The sequence below is a fragment of the Erythranthe guttata genome, chromosome 7 (assembly GCF_056151865.1).
Source record: "Erythranthe guttata isolate IM_541 chromosome 7, IM_541, whole genome shotgun sequence".
Classification (NCBI taxonomy): domain Eukaryota; kingdom Viridiplantae; phylum Streptophyta; class Magnoliopsida; order Lamiales; family Phrymaceae; genus Erythranthe; species Erythranthe guttata.
The window spans coordinates 3528862-3553976 of NC_142539.1; the positions used below are offsets into that span (position 1 = coordinate 3528862).

The following is a 25115-nucleotide window of genomic DNA, read 5'->3' on the forward strand; positions in this document are numbered from 1 at the left end:
TTATAAATGTAAATCAAATTAATCCGAAATGAGAAACAATTTCCAGTAAACTGCAACAGAAGATGGAAACGAAAGCCCTTAAAACGGACAATATACCAGTAGCAAAACGCACCATATAACAACAGCTACCAGATTGTTATGAAAGACAAAGTACACAGATTTTTCAACATCATCTTTATTTAGCTAAAGGAAGCAATCGAAAGGGAAATTGTGAATCTTTCGGGAAATTATGGAAAAAAAATAAAGTTTCTTCGATTCAACGGGCCAAAGTGATAGGAGTAACATGAAGTTACCAGACATCAGGACGGAGCTCCCCAGTGGCTGGAGGCATCCATTTGCCCGAGTGGTAGACGCTTTCACCGACTTTCCAGCCTGGCACATCTTTCATGATTCTTGCCTCTTCCTCGAGATATTTCTTCCATTCTTTGACAAATCTGAAGAAAATGGAAGAACAAAAATCAGAATTGTACATGCCAAAAAAATTCGAAATAGTATGAAAGTCACCTTTCGTCCTCTTCGGCTTGAAGCATAGGCAGTATGGCCCTCCGAGCAGCATATTTCTCTTCCTTCAATACCCTACGAAATAGAAATTTCCGATTAATTTTCTATGCCAGTGTTCAACAAAAAATCATATATATATATATATATATATATATATATATATATATATATATATATATATATATATATATATATATATATATATATATATATATATATATATATATATATATATTTATATATATATAAGTCCAAATTAAAGGGACAGATAATGAGACTGTATAACATTCTACCATAGAACAACAAAAGAATAACTCTCGATTTCCTTAATTTTGGGATGGCTAATGTCTCTTATGAAATATGAATCACCTTCATCACTATATAAACCGATATCAAAGTTTTCTCAACTTCATATGACTATGAAAAAACAAATTGGAGACTTCTTACTGCATCTGTTTAGCTACATTCAGTATAAAGCTTGTAAGAAACGGAGGTTCACTGTCCAATTTCATTTTCAGCAAATTCATGCACCACTTGTTTAATTTAACAAAAATATATTTCTGTGTGTGTGGAATGTGATTTTTCAGGGAAAAAGATGGTTACAGCTCAAGATATTCACACATCTAAGCTAACCCTGTCGACAATATAATAACAGTAACGTAATATACAAGATATATTGCGGCCAAGAACATCACTCGGACTGAAAGCACAACATCATCTAAAAATTACGATCAAGAATGATAGCACAACATCCTTTATAAAATCAAGACATGATTTTCTGTAATAACAAACGTTGCAAGAACACCTCAAACCGAATCCCTCAACTCTTCTCGTAAATTTTATGCTATCCCACTAAATCAGACCGCCATAAAAAACAAACAGAAAACTGTACCAAATCATCATACATACATACATACAATTTCCATTCATGCACACATGACTCTAATTCCAAACAGTGTATTGTACTTAAATCCACAATCAACACAAACAATTGTTGAGCATTAAAATCCTCATAAGTACAAAAAAGGGTATATATAGTAAATCAAACCTTCACTTCTATTTATCGATTAACCAATTTCGTAGATGAAGGTGAAAATATACAATAATAATTATAAAAAAAAAATCCACATTTTTTCCTCTTCACTATAGAAACGCACCTCGATTAAAAAAACACAAAAATAAAAAAAAAAAAACACAGAAACACATGTGTGTGTGTGTACCTACGGATCTTGTTGCCTTGGCCGACCTGGTACATACCCCAAGAGAAGGCGCCGAAAGTGGCGAGGAAAATGGCGATTGCACTGGGTCCCTTATTAGGGATCCGCCGCGCAAATCGGACCGGCGCGAAACCACCCGGCGGCGGACCGTCCTGAAGAACCGGCATATCCTTCACGCTCGCCATACCCGCCTTGTTCCTAATCACCGCCTCCGTCATCTTCTTCTTCTTCCTAGGTTTTCAATTTTTTGATTTTTGAATAATTTTTGCGCACTGTAAATTTGGGAATTGATGAGACTGCAAAAAGGGCAGGAGAAAGTGTTGAAGCCTATTTTCTTCTACTGTGATTGGTTTGTCCAATTTTCCTGCGATTTCTACTAAAAGCGGTTGTTTCGGATACGCGCTTTTTGATATCCTATAATAATGCGATTTTAGTGAAACGAAAGTCGCTTGTGTGCATTTTCTTTTATAATTTTGTAATTGTGTTTTATACACAATTAAAAATATATACGTTATGCTTTCCCCCCTAGACTACAAAAAGTTGCACGGTGCACCCTGGAATCACATATTCGGAGCAGTCGGTCGAATTTGGCCCAATTCTTGCCGGAATCACACATGCGCAACTCACACGTTAAAATGGAGGGGTAATTTAACCAAATCGCACATTTTTTGTAAAAAAAAAAAAAGAAAAAGGAAAAAAGGAAAATAAAAAAGAAAAAGAAAAAACATGTCCATCATCTTCTACGCTTTCAACACTCAAAAATTAGACACCACCACCTCTGCTCCGTCGCCGCACCACCACCATAACCGCGGTCCGCGTAATCAAATTCAATTTGTCCCTCCTCATTTCACTAATTCCATCTAAAATATTGAAAAAAGAAGAAATTGTTGAGCCAAACCACCATGCTAATTCCATCTCGAAAAACTTTTTCTTTTTCTCTGACATGGGTTTCGAGTTATGGCTTTGTGTAGTCTTCTCCTATTTATTTCTTCTTCTTCTTCTTGGTGGTGCCGCCTATTCTGACTGCCCAGTTCGAATTCAAAGGGTATGTGAATACCGTGATTTTTGATTGCATCTTCGTCGCTTTTACGGATGACGTTTTTTAATCCGAAGCCAAACCCATTTTCATCGTCGACACATCGAAAAACACATACTCGGCACGCCCAAATTGTTTTCCCAATGAAACTGAGTGATTTGGCAATCTTACCCCTCCTCAAACACGTGGGATTGGCATGTGCAACATTGCCGCGAAAATTTGGCCAAAAATAGCAAATTTCGTGAACGGTGCTGCAAATATGTGAGTCGGGGGCACCGTGCAACTTTTTGTAGTTTAGGGGCAAAGTGCAAAACGTGTCAAAGTTCGGGGAGCAAAATCCCATTATGTGCTAATATGAATTCCCCTAAATATATTATCTTATAAATTGATTTTTATTATTATTTTTTTCTTATTTTGTTATTTACCTACTACTTTCCGGCTTTGGCCCATTTATCTACTAGCTTTTGGACTTTGGCCCCACCAAAGATTTAAGTATTATAATTTGGCCCAAATATTATTTCGTTCTCTAATTTTACCCCCACCAAAAACCTTCGAGTTTTCTTTTTTAATAATGAAAAAAAAAATCCACAACATTACTTAGGTTAAGTTTTGGTGGTAAATGTTGATATGCATTTAAGTTAGGTGAGTAATTAGAGGGCGTTTGGCTAAGCTCATAAGCTGTTAAAAAGAGCTTATAAACTCTTTCAAAGTGTTTGGTAAATTTAAAAAAAAAATCTTAAAAGTTTTTCAAAATAAATTTTAGACATCAAATAAGTATTTTAAAAAGTATCTCTATCCCACATTTTTATACAAAATTTTATAATTAATTCAAAAAAATAAGAGGTAACAGTTTATCAGCCTTAAAACAGCTTATCACACAGAAGATCTTATAAGCTATTTAAATTAAGCTTGGCCAAACATACCCTCATTAAGGACCTAGCAAATTTTGAATTTCAAAAAGGATAATAATATTGCATTACTAATTTTTTTTTTTTTTTTTATAACATTTTTTAAGTACAAATTTAATTACACAAAATTTCCTTAAAATCTTTAAAAAAATATATTTATATCCTCCAATTTTGAGCTGGATTGAAGATGAGCACACAATTCATCACGTTCTTTATATTATCTTGAAGGGAAAGAAAACCTTTATACTGAACTGAACATCTTAAAACCCAAACGCGCCGTTACATATAAAACCCTAAAACCCTAATCTCCTTCTAGACTCTTCTCTTCTCTTCTCTCTCTTTTTATATACACACACACTCCATTTCATCTCTGCCAAACAATCTCTCTCTCTCACACAAGTTTCTCTCTCTAAAAGACTGAAGCATGTACCGTTTTGCAGCAAATCTTGCCTCCAAAGCCAGGTAAAATTTTAAAAAATATAAAATAAAATCAAGAAAACCCTTTTGGAATCTAGTGCTTTGTTCATTTGGTGATCTAATAAAAAAAACCCTATTTTGCATTTTGTTTGATTTGTGCAGGGTTGCAAGAAACAGCAGCCAGCAGGTACTTTATTTATTTAAACAAAAAAAAAGATGATAAAGATTGAATTTTTATTTTGATTTACAAGTGTAAATGATGGTTTTTTTTTGTGGGTTTTGTTGTAGATTGGTGGTAGATTAGGTGGGTTGAGAAATTATGCAGCTAAAGATATTAGATTTGGAGTTGAGGCTAGAGCTTTGATGCTTAAGGGTGTTGAAGAACTTGCTGATGCTGTTAAAGTTACTATGGGCCCTAAGGTATTCTATTTTTCAATATTCTTTCTTTTATTTTTTTTAATCTTGTTCGAATATTCGATTGCTGATTTGTACCCTTTTATTTAATTTAATTTTATTTTTTTGTGTGGGGGATGTGCAGTTGATGCCTAATGAATTTCTTGAGTGTGTTTGTTGGTAGTTTGATTCGAAGTTTGTTATATGATTCTCTTGTTTGTTGGTTTAATTTTTTTTATTTGTGTGATGTGTTCTATTGATGATCGAATCTTGCTTTCAAAATTTGAACTTGTTCGTCGATTCGACGCCGAGAAATGTAATAGATTTTTTCATTCTATTGATAATCGATGCGATGTGGTAATCGATACTTGCTTTCGTAATGTAGTTTCATTTTTTAAAAGGTGGTTTCGTTTTATATTTCGGTAGGGGCGGAATGTAGTGATTGAACAAAGTTGGGGCGCCCCGAAAGTGACAAAGGACGGCGTGACGGTTGCAAAAAGCATCGAATTTAAGGACAAAGTCAAGAACATCGGTGCAAGCCTCGTAAAGCAGGTGGCGAATGCTACAAACGATGCTGCCGGTGACGGTAAGTTTTAATGAAGTTTATCGACTGGTTAACAAAGTTTTAGTGAAGTTTATCGACTGATTAACATTCTTGTCGGTGATGATTTGTATACCTTAAATTATAAATGTGTTTGTCTGTACTGTACTTTCAGGTACAACATGTGCTACTGTCCTCACTCGTGCAATATTCGCCGAGGGCTGCAAATCAGTGGCAGCTGGCATGAACGCCATGGATCTAAGACGTGGTATTACAATGGCTGTCGATGCTGTGGTTACAAACTTGAAAAGCAGAGCAAGAATGATAAGCACGTCCGAGGAGATTGCTCAGGTTTGTTACAGTGATAGTTTCGAGTTAGAAAGATCAATTATTTACTATGATTCTGTAAATTACGGTATTTGCCGTGTTTTAATGTTGATTATGCAATTTTTTAGGTTGGAACAATTTCTGCAAACGGAGATAGAGAAATCGGCGAGCTGATTGCGAAGGCTATGGAAAAAGTCGGCAAAGAGGGTGTCATCACAATTCAAGTATGTATTACATTTGCTTTCCAAATTCGTAATTTATGAACATGTTCATATGGTGTTTTTTTTTTTGTTCTAGCACTTATTCTTGGTTAGGTGTTGGGGTTTGGATAATTTTGACGTGTTTTCTTTGTCTTACTAACTCCTTCGTATACACTTGTTTGGTTGGGGATACTAGACATGATTAATTAAAAAAATGGACTTTGTTTGTTCTTAGGTAAACCCAACAATATCTGGGTCTAAAATATTATTTTATCGTGGCCCTTCGTTTTCATTAGATTATTTAGTCTATCTTTGATTAATCTTATGTTAGGAACTAAACGAATAAACCATGAAAATATCAGTCTTTAACTTAATATAACTAAGCTACATAAAGTTCCTAATTTATTATTATTATTACATTTTTGTAGGATGGGAAGACTTTGTTCAATGAATTGGAAGTCGTCGAAGGGATGAAGCTAGACAGAGGTTATATCTCCCCGTACTTCATCACAAACCAAAAGAACCAAAAATGCGTAAGTCTACAATTTGATAAATATTCGTATTCTTGAAATTCGTTTTTCGTATTGTGATCTTTTAGCTGAAAATTTCAACCTTCAATAGGAATTGGACGACCCTCTAATTCTGATTTACGAGAAGAAAATTTCCAGCATTGCTTCAATTGTGAAAGTTCTTGAACTGGCTTTGAAGGTAAAAACACACTTTCAACTCAAAACTAGTTTTTTTAGAAATGAATCGAGGAGGCTGTTTTTGTAATTTGCAGCGGTGATTAAATGTTAGTCGTGTTTATGCAGAGACAAAGGCCTCTTCTGATAATTGCTGAAGACGTTGAGAGCGATGCACTTGCAACTCTTATTCTGAACAAGCTTAGAGCTGGCATTAAGGTAATAAATAAACTTGCCTTTCTTTATGTATATATATACACTCATATAAGTGCTTTTTTGTCGATTGAATTTGCTATTGACACTTCAAATTTTATATTTGCAGGTTTGTGCTGTAAAAGCTCCAGGATTTGGTGAAAACAGGAAATCGAACATGCAGGATCTTGCTGTTTTAACTGGAGGCCAGGTAATTGAATTTGTCGATTTTTTAAGAATATATTCTTTCACATTTTTTTATATTTTGCAAATTGCACCCAACGAGGTCATCTTAAAAAGATTTTTTTTGATATATATGTAATACTTAAATAGATTGTCTATTTATTCGGAAGTTTTTTTCCCCTATATCAAGATTAGTGTTTGTAATTTATTTTTAAAATTTTGCGTGTTTCGTTTTTGTAATATTATTGTTGACAGGTCATAACTGAGGAGCTGGGAATGAACCTAGATGACGTGGAGCTTGATATGCTCGGCTCGTGCAAGAAGGTAACTTTATCTAACGATATTATTATATTATTTATTTATTGCACCGTAAAAAAAATTCACCCTTTACATTTTATTCTTTATTTTAGGTCACTATATCGAAGGATGATACCGTTGTACTTGATGGAGCTGGTGAGAAGAAATCGATTGAAGAAAGATGTGAACAGGTCTATGTTGCTTTACTTATTATAAATAAACCGATTATAGATTTTTTTGTAACTATAATTTAGTTTCTTACTCTCGACTTTTATTTACAAGGCTGATTTTTATATTACAGATTAGGTCAACAATTGAGTTGAGCACTTCGGATTACGACAAGGAGAAGTTGCAAGAAAGGCTTGCTAAACTTTCTGGTGGTGTCGCTGTGCTAAAGGTTCGTTTTTTTTCCTCGAACTCCCGTTCGGTGCTTTATAGCAAATTGTTTTATTTATTTATTTATTAATTATTTTTTAGATTGGAGGAGCTAGTGAAGCAGAAGTTGGTGAGAAGAAAGACAGAGTAACAGATGCTTTAAATGCAACGAAAGCTGCAGTCGAAGAAGGAATTGTACCCGGTATGTGTTTTTCTTTGGATCTTAAAATAAAAAAAACAAAATAAAAATAAAAAAATAAACGGGATGCTAACGGATTCCTAATAATGCACAGGTGGAGGTGTTGCTCTACTCTATGCTGCAAAAGAATTAGATAAATTGGCGACCGCAAACTTCGATCAGAAGATCGGTGTTCAAATTATTCAAAACGCACTTAAGGTTCGATACTTCATTCTTGATTTTCTTATATTAAATTAAATATTTACTCAATTATGTTTTAATGACATTTTAAAATTTTGCAAATGCAGATGCCCGTTTATACGATAGCAGCAAATGCTGGAGTAGAAGGTGCTGTTGTCGTCGGGAAATTGTTGGAATCGGTAGATCCCGATCTTGGTTATGATGCAGCTAAAGGTTTGTAATTATTATATTTTATATCGACCACTATATTAAACGTAGAAAATAAATAAATTAATTAATTACAATTAATCGTATGTGAATAGGTGAATACGTTGATATGGTGAAAGCTGGAATTATCGACCCGTTGAAAGTTATCAGAACAGCCCTTGTAGATGCTGCTAGGTAAAAGAAGCACAATCTTGTCGATTCTTGATTTATTTAATTATTTATTTTTATTCGTTCGATTTTTTGTTTTCAAATTGAAATGCGCTGATTATTTCGGTAATATGTGTATTTGCAGCGTGTCTTCTTTGATGACGACTACCGAGGCGATTGTGGTGGAGCAGCCAAGTAGCGATAAGGCGGGACCACCAATGGGTGGCGGCGGCATGGGCGGCATGGGTGACATGGATTATTAAGAAGCTGTGAAAGATGATTTAACTATGCCCTGACTATATATTTGTTTAAAACAAAAAAAAAAACAAATAAATCTAGGTTTTTCCTTTTTGTGCCGTTTTGACGAGGGTTTTTTAGTTGCGGGACCTAATTTATCGTATTAAATACGAAGGATTGATGAGAAAATTCGGGCAAAAACAATGATTCGTGTAGAGGGTTATTAGACTCTGTAATTGTTTCGAACAATTGCCGTTGTTTTGGGTAATTATTGTCTATCTATGGTTATCTAACAACTTGCTTTTGGTTGAACCAAATACGTGCACGTGTTTGATTAATAAAATTCGTTTTTCTTACCGATCGACGAATGGATTATCTCGTGTCGTAATTTCCAAATTTGTTGCTAGAACATAACCTCTCTGAATAAAATGTGGTAAGAACTGGAAAATCAATCTTAAAGACAATTTTACACACTAACTAGTGGCGACTTTTGATTGCGAAAATTCGGGAAAATCGGGATGACAAAAGAGTTGTGAACACTTATTGAAATAATAAAGACATTCAAATACAATTGCTTCTAGTACATCTAGTTTTCTAGGTCAGAGAAGTGATCTTCTCCATATTACTTACATAGGGCAGCCCCGATTCTCGATGAAAATCCCGAACGAAAAAAAAAAAAACGGAATGAAAAAAGTCAAAAATATTAGCAACCTATAAAATAAAGTTGGAAATTCGTTATCTCGTTTTTCTACGCCTTTGAGTTCCAACACAATCCGAGCAGTACCATTTTCCTTTCGGCTGTTCTTTTAGTCCAACGCAGCCATAGTGGAACCACTCTATCTTGCACTGCCCCAAAAAAAACCAAAAAAAAAAAATTACATAAAGAAAATAAAATATATTAAATTAATAATAAAAAGCGGGTTGTTCACGTACATCGGGATTATCGCATGCAACCATTTCGCCATAACTGACTTGGTTACAGAAGCAATACGTAGGCTCGTTGGGGTCCACAGGTATATCTAATTCCATACTGCTCGAATTTGCTGTGGCGGCAGCACTTGCAGAGGCTGAGGCAGATGCGGCGGCAGTTGCTGTTGCAAGACGTGTCCTGACCAAAAAAATATATTATTTTATCGAAAAAATAATTTATTTGGACAACCTTTAATATTACTGCAGATATTAAAAGATAAAAATGGTTCAAGAATAAGGAGTTACTTTTTACGGCCTCGGTTACTAGTTTCACCGGACTTTCCAGATTTCACGTTGCTGTTTTCGGGAGCGGGAGGAGATCCTGCTGTAGCAATTGCTTCTCTTTCTGCTAATTTTACATGAAAAGTTACATGCGATATATATATGTACAGTGAGGCAGATGAAATTATAAAAAGAGATACACGAATCACTAAATCAATACCGCGTCGAAGATCTTCATCAAATTTCTTCAAACACTGATCAAGCTGTTGAATATGAGTGTCTACCTATTGCACCAAAAAAAAAAATTAAAAAAAAAATCATTAACTCAATCGAAAGTGACTGAACAGGCAAGTAAGAAAACTTATGATCAGATACCGAAGCTAAACTTTTTATGCCATCTAGACACCCATGCATCGACTTATCCGGCTCTTAAACCTTATGCATAACATTATTTCAATAAATAAATAAATAAATAAATCTTACGCATAACAGGATTCAACACAAGCGCTTCACATCTCATCTATCAGAAGTCAGAACGTCAAGTCTTTCAAAATACAACCCGCGTCTATTTAGTAGTTCGTGTCTATTATTAGGAAGAATTAATTTCCTGTGTGACTGTATCCATTCTTCTACCAAAGAAAACAATGTTTAAGATCTATCTGCTACATAACCAGGAACTTCAGGTGATAAAATCCGAGAGGAATAAAATATAGCTAAAAATTAAGATGAGGGTGCAATGGAACACTATATTCGAAGAACAAGAAACAAGATTCAGTCACAATATAAATTAAGGAGACGTTGTTTTTTACCAAATCATAAACTTGAACAGCCAATGCAACTTTCTCGTCAGCGATTCTGATGGCGTGTTTTTGTTCGTCTAGAGCATCATCAGAAAATTTGAGGAGAGAAGAATTAGGGGTAATGCTACCAGACTTTATACCACGCTTCATATCATCTATTTCTTGCTCGCAACGCTGTTCATTTTGCCGTTGGATTTCTGCTCAACAAAAAAAAAAAAATAAGCATGATAAATATTGAAACTATAAAATACGATCTTGTTTTAGTAAAATCAGGATATATTATCTTCTTTGTTCGTTTGTAAGTTCAGATGGACAGGAAATCAAACTATTAAGAGCTACATAGCCCACTCAAGCAATATTTAAGCACCGAAAATAGGAAGTCATGAATTGCTAGGTTAACTCAACATGAAGAAAAACGAGAAAGGCGGGGAATAATGAAAAAGTGTTAAGAATTAAGATCATGACAAAAAAAATGTAAAACACAAAAAATAATTAGTGCTGAATCTGCCGTTTGACAGATTTCCTGTTGCAGTAGCAATTGCATTATCAGCTAATTAATTACATCCTAATGATCTTGAAGCAAGAGGTTCCTATGTCGATTTATCGATCATCAATGTTCCGTATAAAGATTAATCGACCCTACATAGCATTTTGAATATACTAAAAAAAATTCAGAAAAAAAGAGAGCCCAAATAATCAACAGTGAAAATATCGAAGTACCACCCAAATAAAACAAAAGGGGGTTGTTATTCAGACTGGTGATGCAAACGGCTCAAGTACATTATTACATGTACGGTTGTAGTTATGACAACCAACCCAGATAAGAGACATTTACCTTGTAAACTTTTATCCAAATCGCGCAATAGTGCATACTTCCTCTGCAATATATTCGGTAACGCTTCAATATCTATTCCAAAAAAAAAAAAAAAACACGAAAAGAAAGACTTTCAGCAACTCTCTCTGGTACAACCAAAAACATATCATTTTACTGAGCTTGATTACAGGAGTAGAAAAAGTTCATTCCTTTAGTTTACAATTTGATAGAAACAAAACAAAAAAACCGAAAACCGAAAACCGAAAACGAAATAAAAAAAAACCGTTCTTCCCCAATTAACCAGAAAACAACCCCAGTGTATGAATCAAGGTTGAAAATTCGCGTTTATTAAACTACATAAAATTCATCAATTGAAGAAAATACGGGTGATTAAGTAGAATCGCATCACTGGAGATGAGCTAGGGTTTCAAAACGATGCCGCATAAGCGAAATCCATAAAAACACCAAAATCAAAATTAGGGGAAAATTGCACTCACCAGCTTGAAATTCGTCGCTGATTGACATATCTCCGGGGAGAAATTTTGACGGCTTCACAGAGTTTGTTGAGCCCTAACGAATCTTCCCGCCAGAGCAAAACAATGAAGAAATGCGAACCCTTGTGTAAAGTGTTTGCTTCCAAAATTGAGAAAATAAAACAATATGTTTTAAGTTTAGGTACTAAAACTAAATTTCTCCTAATTGTTGGGGCGTAAAAACAATTATGATATATCAATATGTTTTAAACACTTTAACGCATTTGTCTGTCGATCTTTTTGAGTAAATTACATTATCCTACCCTAAGGTTATGTCTAATTACAGTGACATTCCTTAATGTTTCATTTTTTTAAGGGTTAAATACAAAAACACCCCTGTACTATGGACTTTGTATCATATACCCCATGTACTACACATAAATACAAAAACCCCCTACTGTTACATTTTTCCAAAATCTGACTAAATAACCCCTGCTACAGCCTATAAATATAAGGGTTTGTTTGAGCCATTTTCCACTATATATTTTAACATTTTCGGCGAATTTTACTTGGCAAAAAATTTAAGAAAAAAATGAAGAAATTCGAAATGACAAAAATAAAAGGTTTTATTCAGAAAAAAAAAAAAAATCTAAGCTATTAGATGTTTTGTAGAAAAAAATAAAAATAACAAAATTTGCCAAGTAAAATCGACCGAAAATGTTAAAATGTAAAGTGGAAAATGGCTGAAACAAACCCTTAAATATATGTTTTAGCAGGGGTATTTTCGTCATATTTTGAAAAAAATGTAACATTAGGGGGATTTTTGTATTTATGTGTAGTATAGGGGGGTATATGATACAAAGTCCATAGTACATGAGTGTTTTTGTATTTAACCCTTTTTTTAACTAAAAAATTACCGACTTTTGATTTTCGATCCGATTTTAATTTCAAATAATTGTTTTTCGAAATATATAGTATAATATATATTTATATGAAAAATATAAATAGCTTAGGGTCAAGTAAATTAAAACCTTATAAAAAATAAATAAGCATATATTATAGAGAAAAAAGAGTAAACAATTTATTTATTTCATGAATCCTTACAAAATATTCTTGCCAACTTTCACCAAATCCATTAGTTTCCTCCACATTATTAATCCTTACAAGACACAAGTTAATTATATTACACCTTACTTACTCACTCAACAAGACTATATAATGTACCAAAACCCAATCATACGAATTTAAACCTAACAAAGTTGTAATTTAACGTGCAATCTTATCAATGTGAACCAGTTCATTTCACTAGCCAAAAAAAAAAAAAATTAATAATAATAATAAATAAGTAAATAAAAGAAAAAGAAAAGTAGGTTGAGCCAAAAATATTTGGTCAAGGGAAGAATAAAAACAAATTAATTAAAGCATGAAAACCTTCTACACTTCACGCGGTGGAAGCACATGCCAAAACAATATAATAATTAATTCAATATTAATTCTTCCTTTGTTGCAACATGTAATAATGAGAAATTCTATCATAAGACTGAAAATAAGTAATAAATTTTAGTTTTTAATTAAAATAATATATGTTAAAATATATTTAGTAACATTCAAAATGTGATTAGTGGAGCTCTTCAAAATTTATTTTACTCATGAACTAGGACTCTGCATATTAAGTAAGCCTGCTTGACTAAGTTTACTTGAAACAACTGATAATCTCTTACATCTGATAAGTTGTTTTAAGAGCTGATAAATTTTACATATTATTTTTAGAATTATTTTTAAAGTGTTTAGATAATGAGCTTATAAGCTGTTTTTACTCGTTATAAGATTAAAATGTGAAGTAAAAGTACTTTTTAAAAAAATCTTAAAAGTTCTTCAACTACAACTTTTTTTTTGAACTTTTAAGATTTAAAAAAAAAAGAAATACCAAACTTTCTGGAAGAGCTAAGCTCTTAGATATCATATAACCTCTTTTTAACAGTTTATAAGTTTAGCCAAACATTCTCGATTCGAACATACTTAGTAAGTAGTGAAAAAATAAATTGAGTCAAAGTGGAATGTCTTTAATTAGGTAAATTCATAATTGTTCTTGGGATTTTGTACATTTCTTTTGGAAAAAGAAAAGAAAAAGAAAAAAAAAGACATGATCTTGTGTTTGAATAGAGTTGTCCCTTCATCTTCTTTATACTTTTATTTTAATAATAATTGTTGTTTGGTAAAGTTGTAATTATAGTTTTTTGTTTACAATCTCATTAACCCTTAATTAAAGGGGAAGAAAATTGTTGAAGACTTGAGATTAATTCATCTTAAAGTGGTTTATGAAATGTGTTTTAAATTAAGATTGGATGCTAAAGAAAAAAATAAAGTTTTACATTTGGAAAATTAACTTCATGATATGGTTATATGTAAATTAATTCCACATGTATTTATATTATTTTTTATGAGACCAAAATTGGAGATACCTTATATATAATATATTATATATAAAAGAAAGAATTCCTTGACTTTGGATAATTACAATCATCTCCCAACTATAAATTTTCTTACGCGTTCACTCTTTTGGTGTTAAATTTAACAGAATCTTTTACATTCCATGGACTGTTCTCTAGTTTGTACTCGTTTTTTGTAAAAATGCAGTTTACGATGAATCACAATCTGATATTTACAAGTCAAAAGACACATCATATGATCATCTTGTTTCAAAATGTGGAACTCGAATGAGGTAAAACGGCTACAAACTAAAGAATATTTCACATAATCTAGAAGATTCCACTAACTTTTGACACCGTAAGAGTGAACGTGTAAGAAAATTCATAGTTAAAGGAGGTAGTTGTAATTACCCAAACATAATAATTTTTTTCATAATCTGACATTATTTCAAGAGTATGATAGTAATTTACCCAACTTATATTCATTAAAAATGCATGAATAAATAAATAAATAAATAAATAAATAAGAGAGTGAAATCATCAAGCAAAATCACACGTTACTACAAAAGAGTTCTCCTCGAGCACCTCACATTCCCTCAAACGGTCAGTAATGATTTTTTTATATATATAAATTGAATAAAATAAAATAAATAAATATAAAATTCCAATTAAAAAAGAAAAAAGAAGAGTTGTTTATGTGGCTAACCTAGTAGAGGCTCCAATTCAACCTATATTTTGTCTTGTTATTCGTTGTCTCCATTGTTTCATCAACACACTTGGCATTTATAATTTGATCAACATAATTTCTTGTTTATTTTTTTGGATATTGCCCATGAAAATAATTATTTATTTTAGTGTTTGCAAAACAAAATAGTGGCAATAAATTCCTCTGCACCAAACAGAGTAATACAAAGGCAAAAAAATAGACTTGATCTAAAGGCACATACTTCAAAGTGCAAAGAAAATATGCACATTCATTTTCATTTTTAGGTGTGAGTCAGACCTATCAACTCGTTGGACCGATCAAATTCATGTAAAAACCGTTCAATTAGGACCGAACAGGTAGATCCATCAATAGAATTGAGTCCTGAAATGAGAAAGACTCACGGGTTTGAGTGTAAGACGGGTTCAAATTTTTTTTTACACTCGTGAAACCCTGTTCCTGCCCCAGACAAAACGACGTAGTTTTACTTATATTATTTAGTATAATAATATTTAATGAATAAATAAAATATCTCTTGTATATCAGATAAATAAATAAACTACACGATAATGACGTTGGTTTTGCCTGCTGCTTAAAATACCATAAATTTTTTTTTTTTTTTTTTTTTTTTAAATTTTGTCTAATAAGCTTTAAAATCAAGAATCATCATTTGACGAGACGAGGGTGAGTTTTACTAGAACGAGCGAATTTATGATCCGCGCACACTTCTGCTCATTGTGGCTGACTTTTTGATACATATTCATAATGTTTCATAATATATTATTAACATTGTTAAGATATATTGGTACCATAATCAGGGGCGAGTACACCCTTAGGCAAGGGTGGACTCAAGGCCACCATCAATTTACAATTTTCCTCCTATATTATATTATATATCTACTTAGCCCATCCAATTTTATTAATTAGCCATCCAAAATTTCAATTAATGTAAACCAAGTCTCATTTTTTATTAATTAGCCCACTCAAAATTTAAATTAATGCAAAAAAAAATTCAATATTTTATTAATTAGCCCACCCAAAATTCAAATTAATACAAAAAAACTCTAAAATTTGTTGTTTTTTTTTTTTTTTTTTCCTATTTTCTGATTTTATGACAAAAAATTCCTAATTTTTTTTAAATTAATACAAAAAAACTCTAAAATTTGTTGTTTTTTTTTTTTTTTTTTTCCTATTTTCTGATTTTATGACAAAAAATTCCTAATTTTTTTTTGAAAGTGCTGCTCCAGAACTCCTGAAAATTTAAGCCAACCCTTACCAAATTTCTGGACTCGCTACTGACCATAATTATGGAATATGATTACTTAATTAGATAGTAATATATACGGGTACCATAATTGTTGAATTTGATTAGCGTGTAATTTAGGGATTTAATTTGTTTGTAATTAAATTTTCCTTATTTAACTTTATTCTTATATGTATACACACACACACACATACCTATTGAAATATTCTACTATATTCATTGTTTATTAATTTAACAAACATAGACAAAAAGCTTAATACGCATGTGACAAAAGTGGGTTGTTACATGATTTTTATTTTACAGGGGTGTATGTATGTATATATATAGTCTCTGTCTTTTTCATTGAACTGTAATAAAAAGGAACAAAAGTGAGTGTTCGTAGCAGCTTATTTAGAAATCAAAGGTTACATACAAACACACCTTTTCTTGATCAAGTGTGTGTTCTGTGTGTAACCAAAACCCTATTCTGCAGATCATACAAGAAATTCTGAAGAAACTATCTCTGCACAACCAAGAAACTAAATATTAAAGGGTTTGGCTTTCTTTTTTTTTTTTTTTTTTTTTTTTTAATGTTTTAATTGCTTTAATTCTTGAAATAGATTTAATGGGTTGGGATTATTTGTCTGTTTTTTCACATTAATTTTTTCTTCATACACATACATATGATATATATATATATACTTCCTTTGTCGTAAAGAATGTACCCACATTTATGAAGTTACCGCTTCTTTGTCCTATAGGGTAGGTAAGTTTCGTTCACTTCTGAGGTAAACTCAAATTACGAAAAAATCCCTCTTGTTCGAGTAATTACAAATTACAATCACCCTCTATTCACTATGAATTTTCTTACATGTCCACCTCTACAGTGTCAAATTCGACAGAATCTTCTAGATTCCGTAGAATGTTCTCTGGTTTGTACTCGCTCCGTACGAAAATGCAGTTTCTGATGCATCACAATCTGATGTTTACAAGCCAAGAAACACATCTTATGATCATCCTGTCGACCTCAAATGTATAAAACGGGTACAAACTGGAGAATATTCCACATAATCTAGAAGATTACACTAAATCGGACACTCTGTGGTCGTGTAAAAAGATTCATAATTGATGGTGGTTGTAATTACTCAAACATGAGGGGTTTTTTCGTAATTTGACATTGCCTCAGGGTGGCCGTAATTTACCTTTTTTTTATTTGGTTGTTTATTTATTTATTTAATCTTTTTGTTCCTTGCGTAAGTTTAATGTATCTTTGACAGAGAGATACTTTTCTTGCTGGACTATTTGGTTTGGTTAGATAAAGAAAACTTGACTGTTTTTCACAAGGAGAAATGCAATTTTTGATTTATTTTCTTAATTATTTTCTTCAAATTATCGAATTCGGGTTCAAAACTAAACCGTTTATAAATGTAAGGTATAAAGAAGTATGATAAAAGTGCTTCAAGATTTACTCTAAAATGTTTTACTTACTTTATCTGAAGTTGATTAAGCCCTTTTCAAGGTGATTTTATATGGTCATATATATTATTTATTTTAATTTAATTAGGAATAATTATTTTAATTTCGTCGAAATAGGATACATGGATGATCGAGGTGAAAGTATCGAACCTAAGATGGCAGAACTAAGGGAAAATGAAAATCCTCGGTTTGAAGAAGCGAATTCATCGAAGAACGTAAATTTCTCGATCAGAAAGAAGAAATCTTTACAGGCTCGTTTCGCCTATGGCGTTATATTTTTATTGACGAATGTTATAGCTTGGCTTTTTCGTGATTACGGAGAAAGGATTTTACCTATGCTACCTTGTAAGTATTTGCATTTTATTTTCCGAGCATTCGGCAATTTCTTTTTTTTTTTTTTTTTTTTTAAATAGAGACGTTGATTTTCGTTTTAATTTTCGAATAAAGAAAAAAAAAGTTGCTGATAAAATATGAAAAATGCAGACTCGAAAGCTTGTGGTGCGGAGGAGAGGGAATGCTACCATACGATGGGAGTGCTTCGTGTCAGTTTAGGATGCTTCGTATCCTTTTGTTCGATAAAAATGCTCGATTTTTTTTTTTTTTAATTTACGAAGAATATTATTACGTCTTGAAAGTTATTTATGTAGTTAATTTTTTTCCCTTGACTATTGGTCTTAGATATTTTTCTTTTTAATGTTTATAACAACATGTCACACCGGAAAATTATACAATGTTCGAAATGCTTGGCATTCGGGATGGTGGGCTCTGAAATTCGTTCTGTTGCTCGTTTCTTTCGTGATTCCCTTTTTCATTCCCTCCGATTACATTCAACTATATGGTATGGTTTAATATCGATTTTTTTTTTCTTATACTCGTATTTTTTTTCTTCTTAAATTTCTGTAAAAATTAAATTTATGATCTGATTTTTGCAGGTGAACTTGCTCGTGTTGGCGCAGGGTAATCTTCTAATTTCCTTTTTTTTTCTTTTTCTTTTTTTTTTTTTTTTCAATTTTTATCATGAAAATGCATGTTATATAGAATTCCATGTAAATCTAGTATTTGTAAAACCATTTAAGAATAATATTAAAATAGGGTAAATTACGGCCAGCCCCTGAAGTAAGGTTTAATTACGAAAAAATCCCTCTTGTTTGGGTAATTACAACTATCCCTTCAACTATGAATCTTCTTACACGTCCACCGTTATGGTGTCAAATTCAACATAATCTTCTAGATTTCGTGGAATGTTCTCTACATTTGTCCTCGTTTTGTGCAAAAATGCAGTTTATGATGCATCACAATCTGATATTTACAAACCAATATACACATCTTATGATCATCTTGTTTCAAAATGCGGAGTTCGAATGACGTAAAACGGGTATAAACTGGAGAATATTCCACATAATCTAGAAGATTCCACTAAATTTGACACCGCAATGGTGGACGTGTAAGAAGATTCATAGTTAAAGGGTTGATGTAATTACCCAAACATGAGGGGTTTTTTCGTAATTTGACCTTACCTCAGGGGTGGCCGTAGTTTACTCTATTAAAATAAACTATTTGGTAAATATTTTTACTACAAGCATAGACACCACCTAAGAGACAACGCAGAGATATTCCTAGGAAATTCTTTCACCGTACGCGTTTATATATTAGTTTCGATTTTTCGGTTTATCATAAAATGAATCATAATTCGATACATATATATATCTTACTCGAACGGTGCAGGGTTTTTTTAATTCTCCAGCTAATAAGTGTGATTGAATTTATTACATGGTGGAATAATTACTGGATGTCCGACGAGAGAAAAAAATCAAGGTAACAACGATATTTTTACGTCTTCTTTTTTTTTTTCATTTGAATTTTTTACCATATAACTTTTAGTTTTTTTTACGGTTTATGCCAGCTGTTCAATCGGGCTATTCATGTCAACGGCGTTTTACATTGCTTCCGTATGTGGCATAGTCGTAATGTACGTGCTTTATGCATCGAAAACTTCGTGTTCACTCAACATATTCTTCATTTCTTGGACCGCAATTTTGCTTATCGCGATGATGGTTATTGCATTGCATTCTAAGGTACGATTTTATGCCAACTAAATATATTTTACCGACAATTTTTGTAAGTAAAATATCTTAATAGTATCTGATATATAAGAATAGGTGAACAGAGGGCTGTTGTCTTCAGGGATTATGGCTTCTTACATTGTTTTCCTATGTTGGACTGCAATTAGAAGGTAATAATAAAACCTCATTATTCGAAAAAAAAAAACAAAAAAATGTCATATAAGGAGAATTTTTTTTTCGATTAATTTTTATTTTAATTATTATTTTTTGTTCGTTTTATAACATTTGAATCCTCAGCGAACCGGCAAGTGAAAAATGCAGTGGACAGAAGCAAGAAAGTGGACATAGTGGTTGGTCGACTATAGTCGTAAGATTTCGTATTCATCTGACTTTAAATTGTTTTCTTTTGAAAAAAAGAAATCGATTTGCTTATCGATTTCGTATTCTTTCAGGGGTTCGTCATTGCTCTATGCGCAATTGTAATGGCAACATTTTCCACCGGGATCGATTCACAAACATTTCAGGTGGGATTAAATTTATAAAAAAAATATATATTTTTTAATGTTTTCGTCGACTAATAGATAATAGCTCGTGTTATAGTTTCGTAAAGACGAAGCTCAGTCGTTCGAGGATGATATTCCGTACAGTTATGGATTCTTTCACTTGGTTTTTTCTTTGGGGGCAATGTATTTTGCAATGCTATTCATAAGTTGGAATTTAGGGAGCCTCACAAGAAAGTAAGTCATATAAATATACTCCCTCTGTTCCGATTTAATTGTCGTTTTTTAGCTTTGCACAAAGATTAAGAATTTCATTAAATGTATCTTGATTTTAGGAAAATGTATGCTTTTAGACTAAAATGACCTTGTATTATAATTAATAAGAGAGATAAACTAGTTAAAAAAAAGTGTTGGAAAGAGTTAATAAGGGTATAAATTGAAAATTAAATAATTAATGAAATATTGGAAATTTAAAGTGACAGATAATATGGAACAAAATTTTTTTTCCAAAGTGACAGATATTATGGAACGGATGGAGTACATATTAATTACTTTTAATTTTAAATTTATGTGATAATTATATATTTCTATTTTCTTAATTTTCTAACTATTGTGTAATAAAAAAAACAACAGATGGAGTATTGATGTTGGCTGGGCTAGTACATGGGTCAAGATTGTCAATGAGTGGTTTGCAGCCACAATATACAGTAAGCACAACAATATATATAATATATTTACCCTACTTATGATGAAATTACGAAAACGCCCCTAGACTTAGGCTAAATTACGAAAAACACCCACCTATCCGTAATTATCAAAATCCCCCCGTCGTTTGTTTCCATCTTACACCAATCCCCTTGCGGTGTAATATTTCATGGAATCTATGTGGTTCGAAGTAATACTTCCCAAAAAATACCGATTGTACCCCTACAGATGTGGCATTTCTTTATACTTCTTTTTAAAGGCAAAAATTACATTCATGGGACCTTTACACGGAATCTTTACGTCTTCTTAGTACACCATTGCCCATCTGAGGGTAACTTTTGTCTCTAGAAAGTAGCATATAGAAATGCCACATTTGCAGGGGTAAAATTGAACTTTTTCAGGTAATATTAACTGGAGAAAAAAGATCCAGTGAAAAAGGAGTTGGTGTAAGATGAAAACAAACGTCGGGAGTTATTTTGTAATTACGGATATGTGGTGGATGTTTTTCGTAATTTAGCCTAAGTTCAGGGGGGTTTTCGTAATTTACCCTAATATATGGATTTTATGAATTAGAAAAATTGCATTTTTTTCCTATGCACTAATGATGCATATTTATTATTTGAGGTTGGTAATTAATTAATATATTATATATATATATATATATATAATTGAAATTTGTGATGATAATGTGCAGTGTGGAAGCTGATTTTTCCTACTTTGAAAGAAACCAAAGTGATGAACCATGAAGAGTCTGTAGGGGAAGTGTAGATACAGTCTACTTCACAATGATATATATATATACACACACATACACATGATTTTGTTCTCTGATAGATAAATGTAATGCAGCTGTGTTGTTGCTGAATGTTACTGCCTATAATATTCTTTAATTTTTTTTTTATTATTATTTTTCAATAATGAAAATGTGATAGAGTTATCAATAATGCCAAAAAATTATACCGACAGTCCGATAAATTATCGAATTACCAAAATTTTATAAAAGTTAATTTAAAATTAATTTTTTTATTTATTTTTATGAAAATAAATTGCGGCCACCTCTTGAGGTAAGATCAAATTACGAAAAAATCCCTTTTGTTTGGATAATTACAACCACTCCTCTCAACTGTGAATCTTCTTCCACATCCACTCTTACAATGTTAAATTCAACCTAATTTTCTAGATTCCATGAAATGTTCTCTAGTTTGTACTCGTTTTGTGCAAAAATGCAGTTTCTGATGCAGTACAATCTGATATTTACAAGCTAAGAGACACATCTTATGATCATTTTATTACAAAATGTGAAATTCCAATGAGGTAAAACGGGTACAATCTGAAAAATATTCTACATTGCTTCCACTAAATTTCACATTGCAAGGGTGGACGTATAAGAAGATTTATATTCGAGGAGAGTGCTTGTAACTACCCAAACATGAGGGTTTTTTTTTTCTTCGTAATTTGATCTTATCTCAGAGGACGAGTGTAATTTACCCATAATATAACCTTTCATATTAACTTATTGATCAAATGGTAATAAAATAATTATGCATATACAATGTATAATAAATTTCTATTCTAAACCTATTCTACTATACGTTATTACATATATCAATGTATCCTCTCTATAGAAGACCATGAACCAAAAGTATATTAGCAATAAGGTACAACCACTTTAAGGAATTAAAATTAGGTACGGTCATTAACGAAGCACTATTGTGATTAGGAGGACTAATGCTAGGGCTATCGTTGTCGGCGCCATCGTCATTAGGAGGACTAACGATCGGGCTGCCGTCGCCGCTATTGCCGCCTAGAACGAAGATATCCACCTTTTGTCCGGCGGCTTTGCAGTGGTCGGGGGTACCGCATATGAAGTAATGGTGGCCGCCGGATGTTAGCTCCACCGAGTCGTGACCGGTTGTGTAGGTGAGGATCGGCGAACTTGAGTTGCACGATTCGAAATCTTCTTTACTCACTTCCATTACGTTATGGAATTGAGGGTTGTATTTGAAATCTGTCACAAATTTATTGTCTCGTCATATGGAACAAAAAGTACTATGAAATCGAGTTCTATAAAAAGAGAGGGAGACTTTTCTTTATAACACATATTTTGAGTCAATTTCAAGATCATATTATTAGGGAATGAAAATTGAACGGATCGGATTAGAGTTAATACATTTGAAAATTTGATATTTTTTAGGAAGTAACTTCAGTTTTGTTCCAAATAATTCCGGATAAATGGAAAAGCCCCCATTTCTAAAATTGGAAATAAAATGTCTCTTTTTTTTTTTTTTTTGAAAAAGACAAAACAAAACAAAAACAAACGGATTAAAATTGACGAATTCAATTTTTTTGCTCACCAATAATATTAAATGCCTAACAATATTGACATTATAAATGTAATTTTTGGAAAAAATATGAATTTTTGAAAATTAAAGTTGAACCGGAAATCAAAATCTCACATATATTTCAATTTCAATAATTTTTTTTTACAAAATTGAAAATCTTATATATATTCCAATTTCCACCCATACACGACCAAAATTTGAGTCGTTTGATCATTATTCTAATAATCGTTTGAAAAAATATATATATATATATATATATATATATATATATATATTTCAAGTATATATTTTAAATGGAATTGAGCTAAATTCACGAATAAAAACCTTAAAAAACAAAAGTGAACGATATTTCCATTCTTATTAAAATAAAATAAAAAATAAAATAATGGACGAGCAATAAAAATTTACCTAAGTAATCACCGACGCGGAAGTGGTGGCCGAACGCCCAAAAGGCATAATCAACCGTACCGGCGCCGGTCCAGCCGGCGGCATCGCCGACTTGGTAATGGGCAGCCATTGAGTGACCAAAAAAGGCCATTGCTAAAAACAAAAGAATCATGAACTTGACCGAGGGCATGATGGTCATATACCACAAATTGATAATGGCTATGTTTTAGAAAATAAAATAGAAAATTAGAATGCAAAGTACTTGATGAAACTTGTGGAAATGGATGGACATGTGTGTTCAATTTATAATTTCCAAAATTCTTAATTTTTTGGGTAAATTTCAAAAATCTCTCTGAACTTAGGTTAAATTACGAAAAACTTCCCAACGTATCAGTAATTATAAAAATCCCCCCGAATTTTGTGTTTGTCTTACGCCGACCTCCCTTACCGTGTGATTCTTCACGGAATCTTTTTGATTCCATGGAATATTTTCCGAAAAATATCATTTCTACCCTCGAAGACGTGGCATTCTTTATGCTACTTTTTGAAGAAAAAAATTACCCTCAAATAAGTAATGGTAATACTAAAAAGTTGTGAATGTGTTATTTAAGTAGAATAAATATTTCATGTAAATGCTCCATTAGGGTATATATGTCTTTAAAAAGCAGCATAAATAAATACCACGCCTACAAGGGTAGAATCGGCATGTTTTGGAAAATATTCCCTCGGATTAAAAAGATTTCGTGAAAAAATCACACCTTAAGAGGGTCGGTGTAAGACGGAAACAAACATCGGAGGGAATTTAATAATTAAGGATATGTGAAGGTGTTTTTCGTAATTTTACCTAAGTTCAGGGAGTTTTCGTTATTTACCCAAACTAGTTTTTGGATGTAAATATGTACCAATATTGTATTTCAAGAGTTGAGAATAACTATAGATATCAAAATAAATGAGGATCAACATATGGGAAATGCTGTCATTATATGAGGATATTTTATCATTGATTATGCCAATAAATAATTTTAGAATAAAGTTGCGCTAGCTTCAAAAGAAATTAATGTCGGATCAAAATAAATAAATTAACTCATAATATTAGCACAATGGCTTTGATTTTACGCCTTCAATTTTGGTTACCTAGCCATTTATTACATACACATAGTCGAGGCGGACCCATGTGGAGACTGGGGGACTCTCGTTTTTAAAATATATTTGTATAGGATTTTTATGCATAAGTCCCTAACCAATCATCTTTATTATTCTAGGTTTAGGGGCTATATCTCTTTCACTAATAACACTAATAAGCCTATCCCTTTATTTTTTATTATAAATAAAGGAAAAATACATGTATATGAGACTAAATTACCCCCAACCCTTTACACCCAATTCTTAATTGTAACTCAATTTAATCAATTTTGACCAAAAAATCTAATTTTGATTTTTTTTTCAAAAAATATTTTTTTGCCGCCGGTTTCCAGCGTTGACTTTTCGATATATATTTCTTTTCTAGTCTGTTTTTTACACCGAAATCCGGCGTTTTTTTTTCCTGGTTTGTTTTCTCCGCCGCCGGATTCTGGCGTTGACCCCCGGTCTCCGGCATTGACTTTTTTTAGTGTCTTATTAGTTTTTTTTACGGCCGCCGCTGAACGTTTACTGTAGCTGTTGTTAACGGTAATTATACTGTCACTGACAGTAAATTAACATAATTATACTGTCACTGACAGTACATTAACGTAATTGTACTGCCGTTGA

At 32.2% G+C, this 25115-nt stretch overlaps 5 protein-coding genes across 8 annotated transcripts; 2 read left to right on the forward strand and 3 right to left on the reverse strand.

The window, feature by feature from the left end:
* On the reverse strand, window positions 1-2096 carry MEE4 (GRIM-19 protein). Its single transcript, XM_012973704.2, has 3 exons — window positions 1722-2096; window positions 505-576; window positions 1-434 (listed from the first exon to the last, which is right to left on the reverse strand). The coding sequence occupies exons 1-3, from the start codon at window positions 1934-1936 to the stop codon at window positions 290-292; spliced, it is 432 nt and encodes a 143-aa protein (XP_012829158.2). The 5' UTR covers window positions 1937-2096; the 3' UTR covers window positions 1-289.
* Window positions 2097-3766: 1670 nt separating this feature from the next.
* HSP60 (heat shock protein 60) lies at window positions 3767-8596 on the forward strand. The gene is made up of 18 exons (XM_012973712.2): window positions 3767-4124; window positions 4242-4266; window positions 4368-4499; window positions 4899-5058; window positions 5189-5364; window positions 5469-5564; window positions 5969-6073; window positions 6162-6248; window positions 6353-6442; window positions 6546-6626; window positions 6854-6922; window positions 7009-7086; window positions 7197-7292; window positions 7373-7472; window positions 7564-7667; window positions 7757-7862; window positions 7952-8030; window positions 8149-8596. The coding sequence occupies exons 1-18, from the start codon at window positions 4087-4089 to the stop codon at window positions 8264-8266; spliced, it is 1740 nt and encodes a 579-aa protein (XP_012829166.1). The 5' UTR covers window positions 3767-4086; the 3' UTR covers window positions 8267-8596.
* Window positions 8597-8759: 163 nt separating this feature from the next.
* ING1 (RING/FYVE/PHD zinc finger superfamily protein) lies at window positions 8760-11699 on the reverse strand. Of its 4 annotated transcripts, none has more exons than XM_012973721.2 (7): window positions 11543-11699; window positions 11067-11138; window positions 10241-10428; window positions 9652-9715; window positions 9456-9555; window positions 9174-9348; window positions 8760-9086 (listed from the first exon to the last, which is right to left on the reverse strand). In XM_012973721.2, exons 1-7 carry the CDS (start codon window positions 11568-11570, stop codon window positions 8976-8978), a joined length of 738 nt encoding a protein of 245 aa, XP_012829175.1. In that variant the 5' UTR covers window positions 11571-11699; the 3' UTR covers window positions 8760-8975. The 4 variants fall into 4 exon arrangements, with proteins under 4 accessions (XP_012829175.1, XP_088676887.1, XP_012829182.1 ...); XM_088820761.1 differs by having other exon boundaries at window positions 9456-9558; XM_012973728.2 differs by having other exon boundaries at window positions 11067-11109; window positions 11543-11678.
* Window positions 11700-16263: 4564 nt separating this feature from the next.
* LOC105950831 (uncharacterized) lies at window positions 16264-21537 on the forward strand. Its single transcript, XM_012974201.2, has 13 exons — window positions 16264-16446; window positions 17487-17714; window positions 17853-17929; window positions 18048-18207; window positions 18302-18326; window positions 19095-19184; window positions 19273-19444; window positions 19529-19602; window positions 19730-19799; window positions 19885-19956; window positions 20033-20169; window positions 20566-20639; window positions 21332-21537. Exons 2-13 carry the CDS (start codon window positions 17492-17494, stop codon window positions 21403-21405), a joined length of 1248 nt encoding a protein of 415 aa, XP_012829655.2. The 5' UTR covers window positions 16264-16446; window positions 17487-17491; the 3' UTR covers window positions 21406-21537.
* A 719-nt stretch (window positions 21538-22256) lies between these two features.
* On the reverse strand, window positions 22257-23517 carry LOC105950647 (mavicyanin). The gene is made up of 2 exons (XM_088820892.1): window positions 23388-23517; window positions 22257-22645 (listed from the first exon to the last, which is right to left on the reverse strand). Exons 1-2 carry the CDS (start codon window positions 23515-23517, stop codon window positions 22257-22259), a joined length of 519 nt encoding a protein of 172 aa, XP_088677018.1.
* Between the last annotated feature and the right edge of the window lie 1598 nt (window positions 23518-25115).

What these genes read in the sequence shown, in the direction of transcription:
- MEE4 (XM_012973704.2), bottom strand. Translation starts at nt 1,936, where the DNA reads ATGACGGAGGCGGTGATTAGGAACAAGGCGGGTATGGCGAGCGTGAAG. An exon ending in CAAGGCAACAAGATCCGTAG is followed by an intron (nt 577 to 1,721) that starts GTACACACACAC and finishes TCTATTTCGTAG; the next exon opens with GGTATTGAAGGAAGAGAAAT. An exon ending in CAAGCCGAAGAGGACGAAAG is followed by an intron (nt 435 to 504) that starts GTGACTTTCATA and finishes CATTTTCTTCAG; the next exon opens with ATTTGTCAAAGAATGGAAGA.
- HSP60 (XM_012973712.2), top strand. Translation starts at nt 4,087, where the DNA reads ATGTACCGTTTTGCAGCAAATCTTGCCTCCAAAGCCAG. An exon ending in AGCTTAGAGCTGGCATTAAG is followed by an intron (nt 6,443 to 6,545) that starts GTAATAAATAAA and finishes TTATATTTGCAG; the next exon opens with GTTTGTGCTGTAAAAGCTCC. An exon ending in GTGGTGTCGCTGTGCTAAAG is followed by an intron (nt 7,293 to 7,372) that starts GTTCGTTTTTTT and finishes ATTATTTTTTAG; the next exon opens with ATTGGAGGAGCTAGTGAAGC.
- ING1 (XM_088820761.1), bottom strand. Translation starts at nt 11,570, where the DNA reads ATGTCAATCAGCGACGAATTTCAAGCTG. An exon ending in TTTGGATAAAAGTTTACAAG is followed by an intron (nt 10,429 to 11,066) that starts GTAAATGTCTCT and finishes TTTGTTGAGCAG; the next exon opens with AAATCCAACGGCAAAATGAA. An exon ending in CTGTTCAAGTTTATGATTTG is followed by an intron (nt 9,716 to 10,240) that starts GTAAAAAACAAC and finishes TTGGTGCAATAG; the next exon opens with GTAGACACTCATATTCAACA.
- LOC105950831 (XM_012974201.2), top strand. Translation starts at nt 17,492, where the DNA reads ATGGATGATCGAGGTGAAAGTATCGAACCTAAGATGGCAGAACTAAGG. An exon ending in CGATTACATTCAACTATATG is followed by an intron (nt 18,208 to 18,301) that starts GTATGGTTTAAT and finishes TGATTTTTGCAG; the next exon opens with GTGAACTTGCTCGTGTTGGC. An exon ending in TTATTGCATTGCATTCTAAG is followed by an intron (nt 19,445 to 19,528) that starts GTACGATTTTAT and finishes ATATAAGAATAG; the next exon opens with GTGAACAGAGGGCTGTTGTC.
- LOC105950647 (XM_088820892.1), bottom strand. Translation starts at nt 23,517, where the DNA reads ATGGCCTTTTTTGGTCACTCAATGGCTGCCCATTACCAAGTCGGCGAT. An exon ending in CCGCGTCGGTGATTACTTAG is followed by an intron (nt 22,646 to 23,387) that starts GTAAATTTTTAT and finishes AATTTGTGACAG; the next exon opens with ATTTCAAATACAACCCTCAA.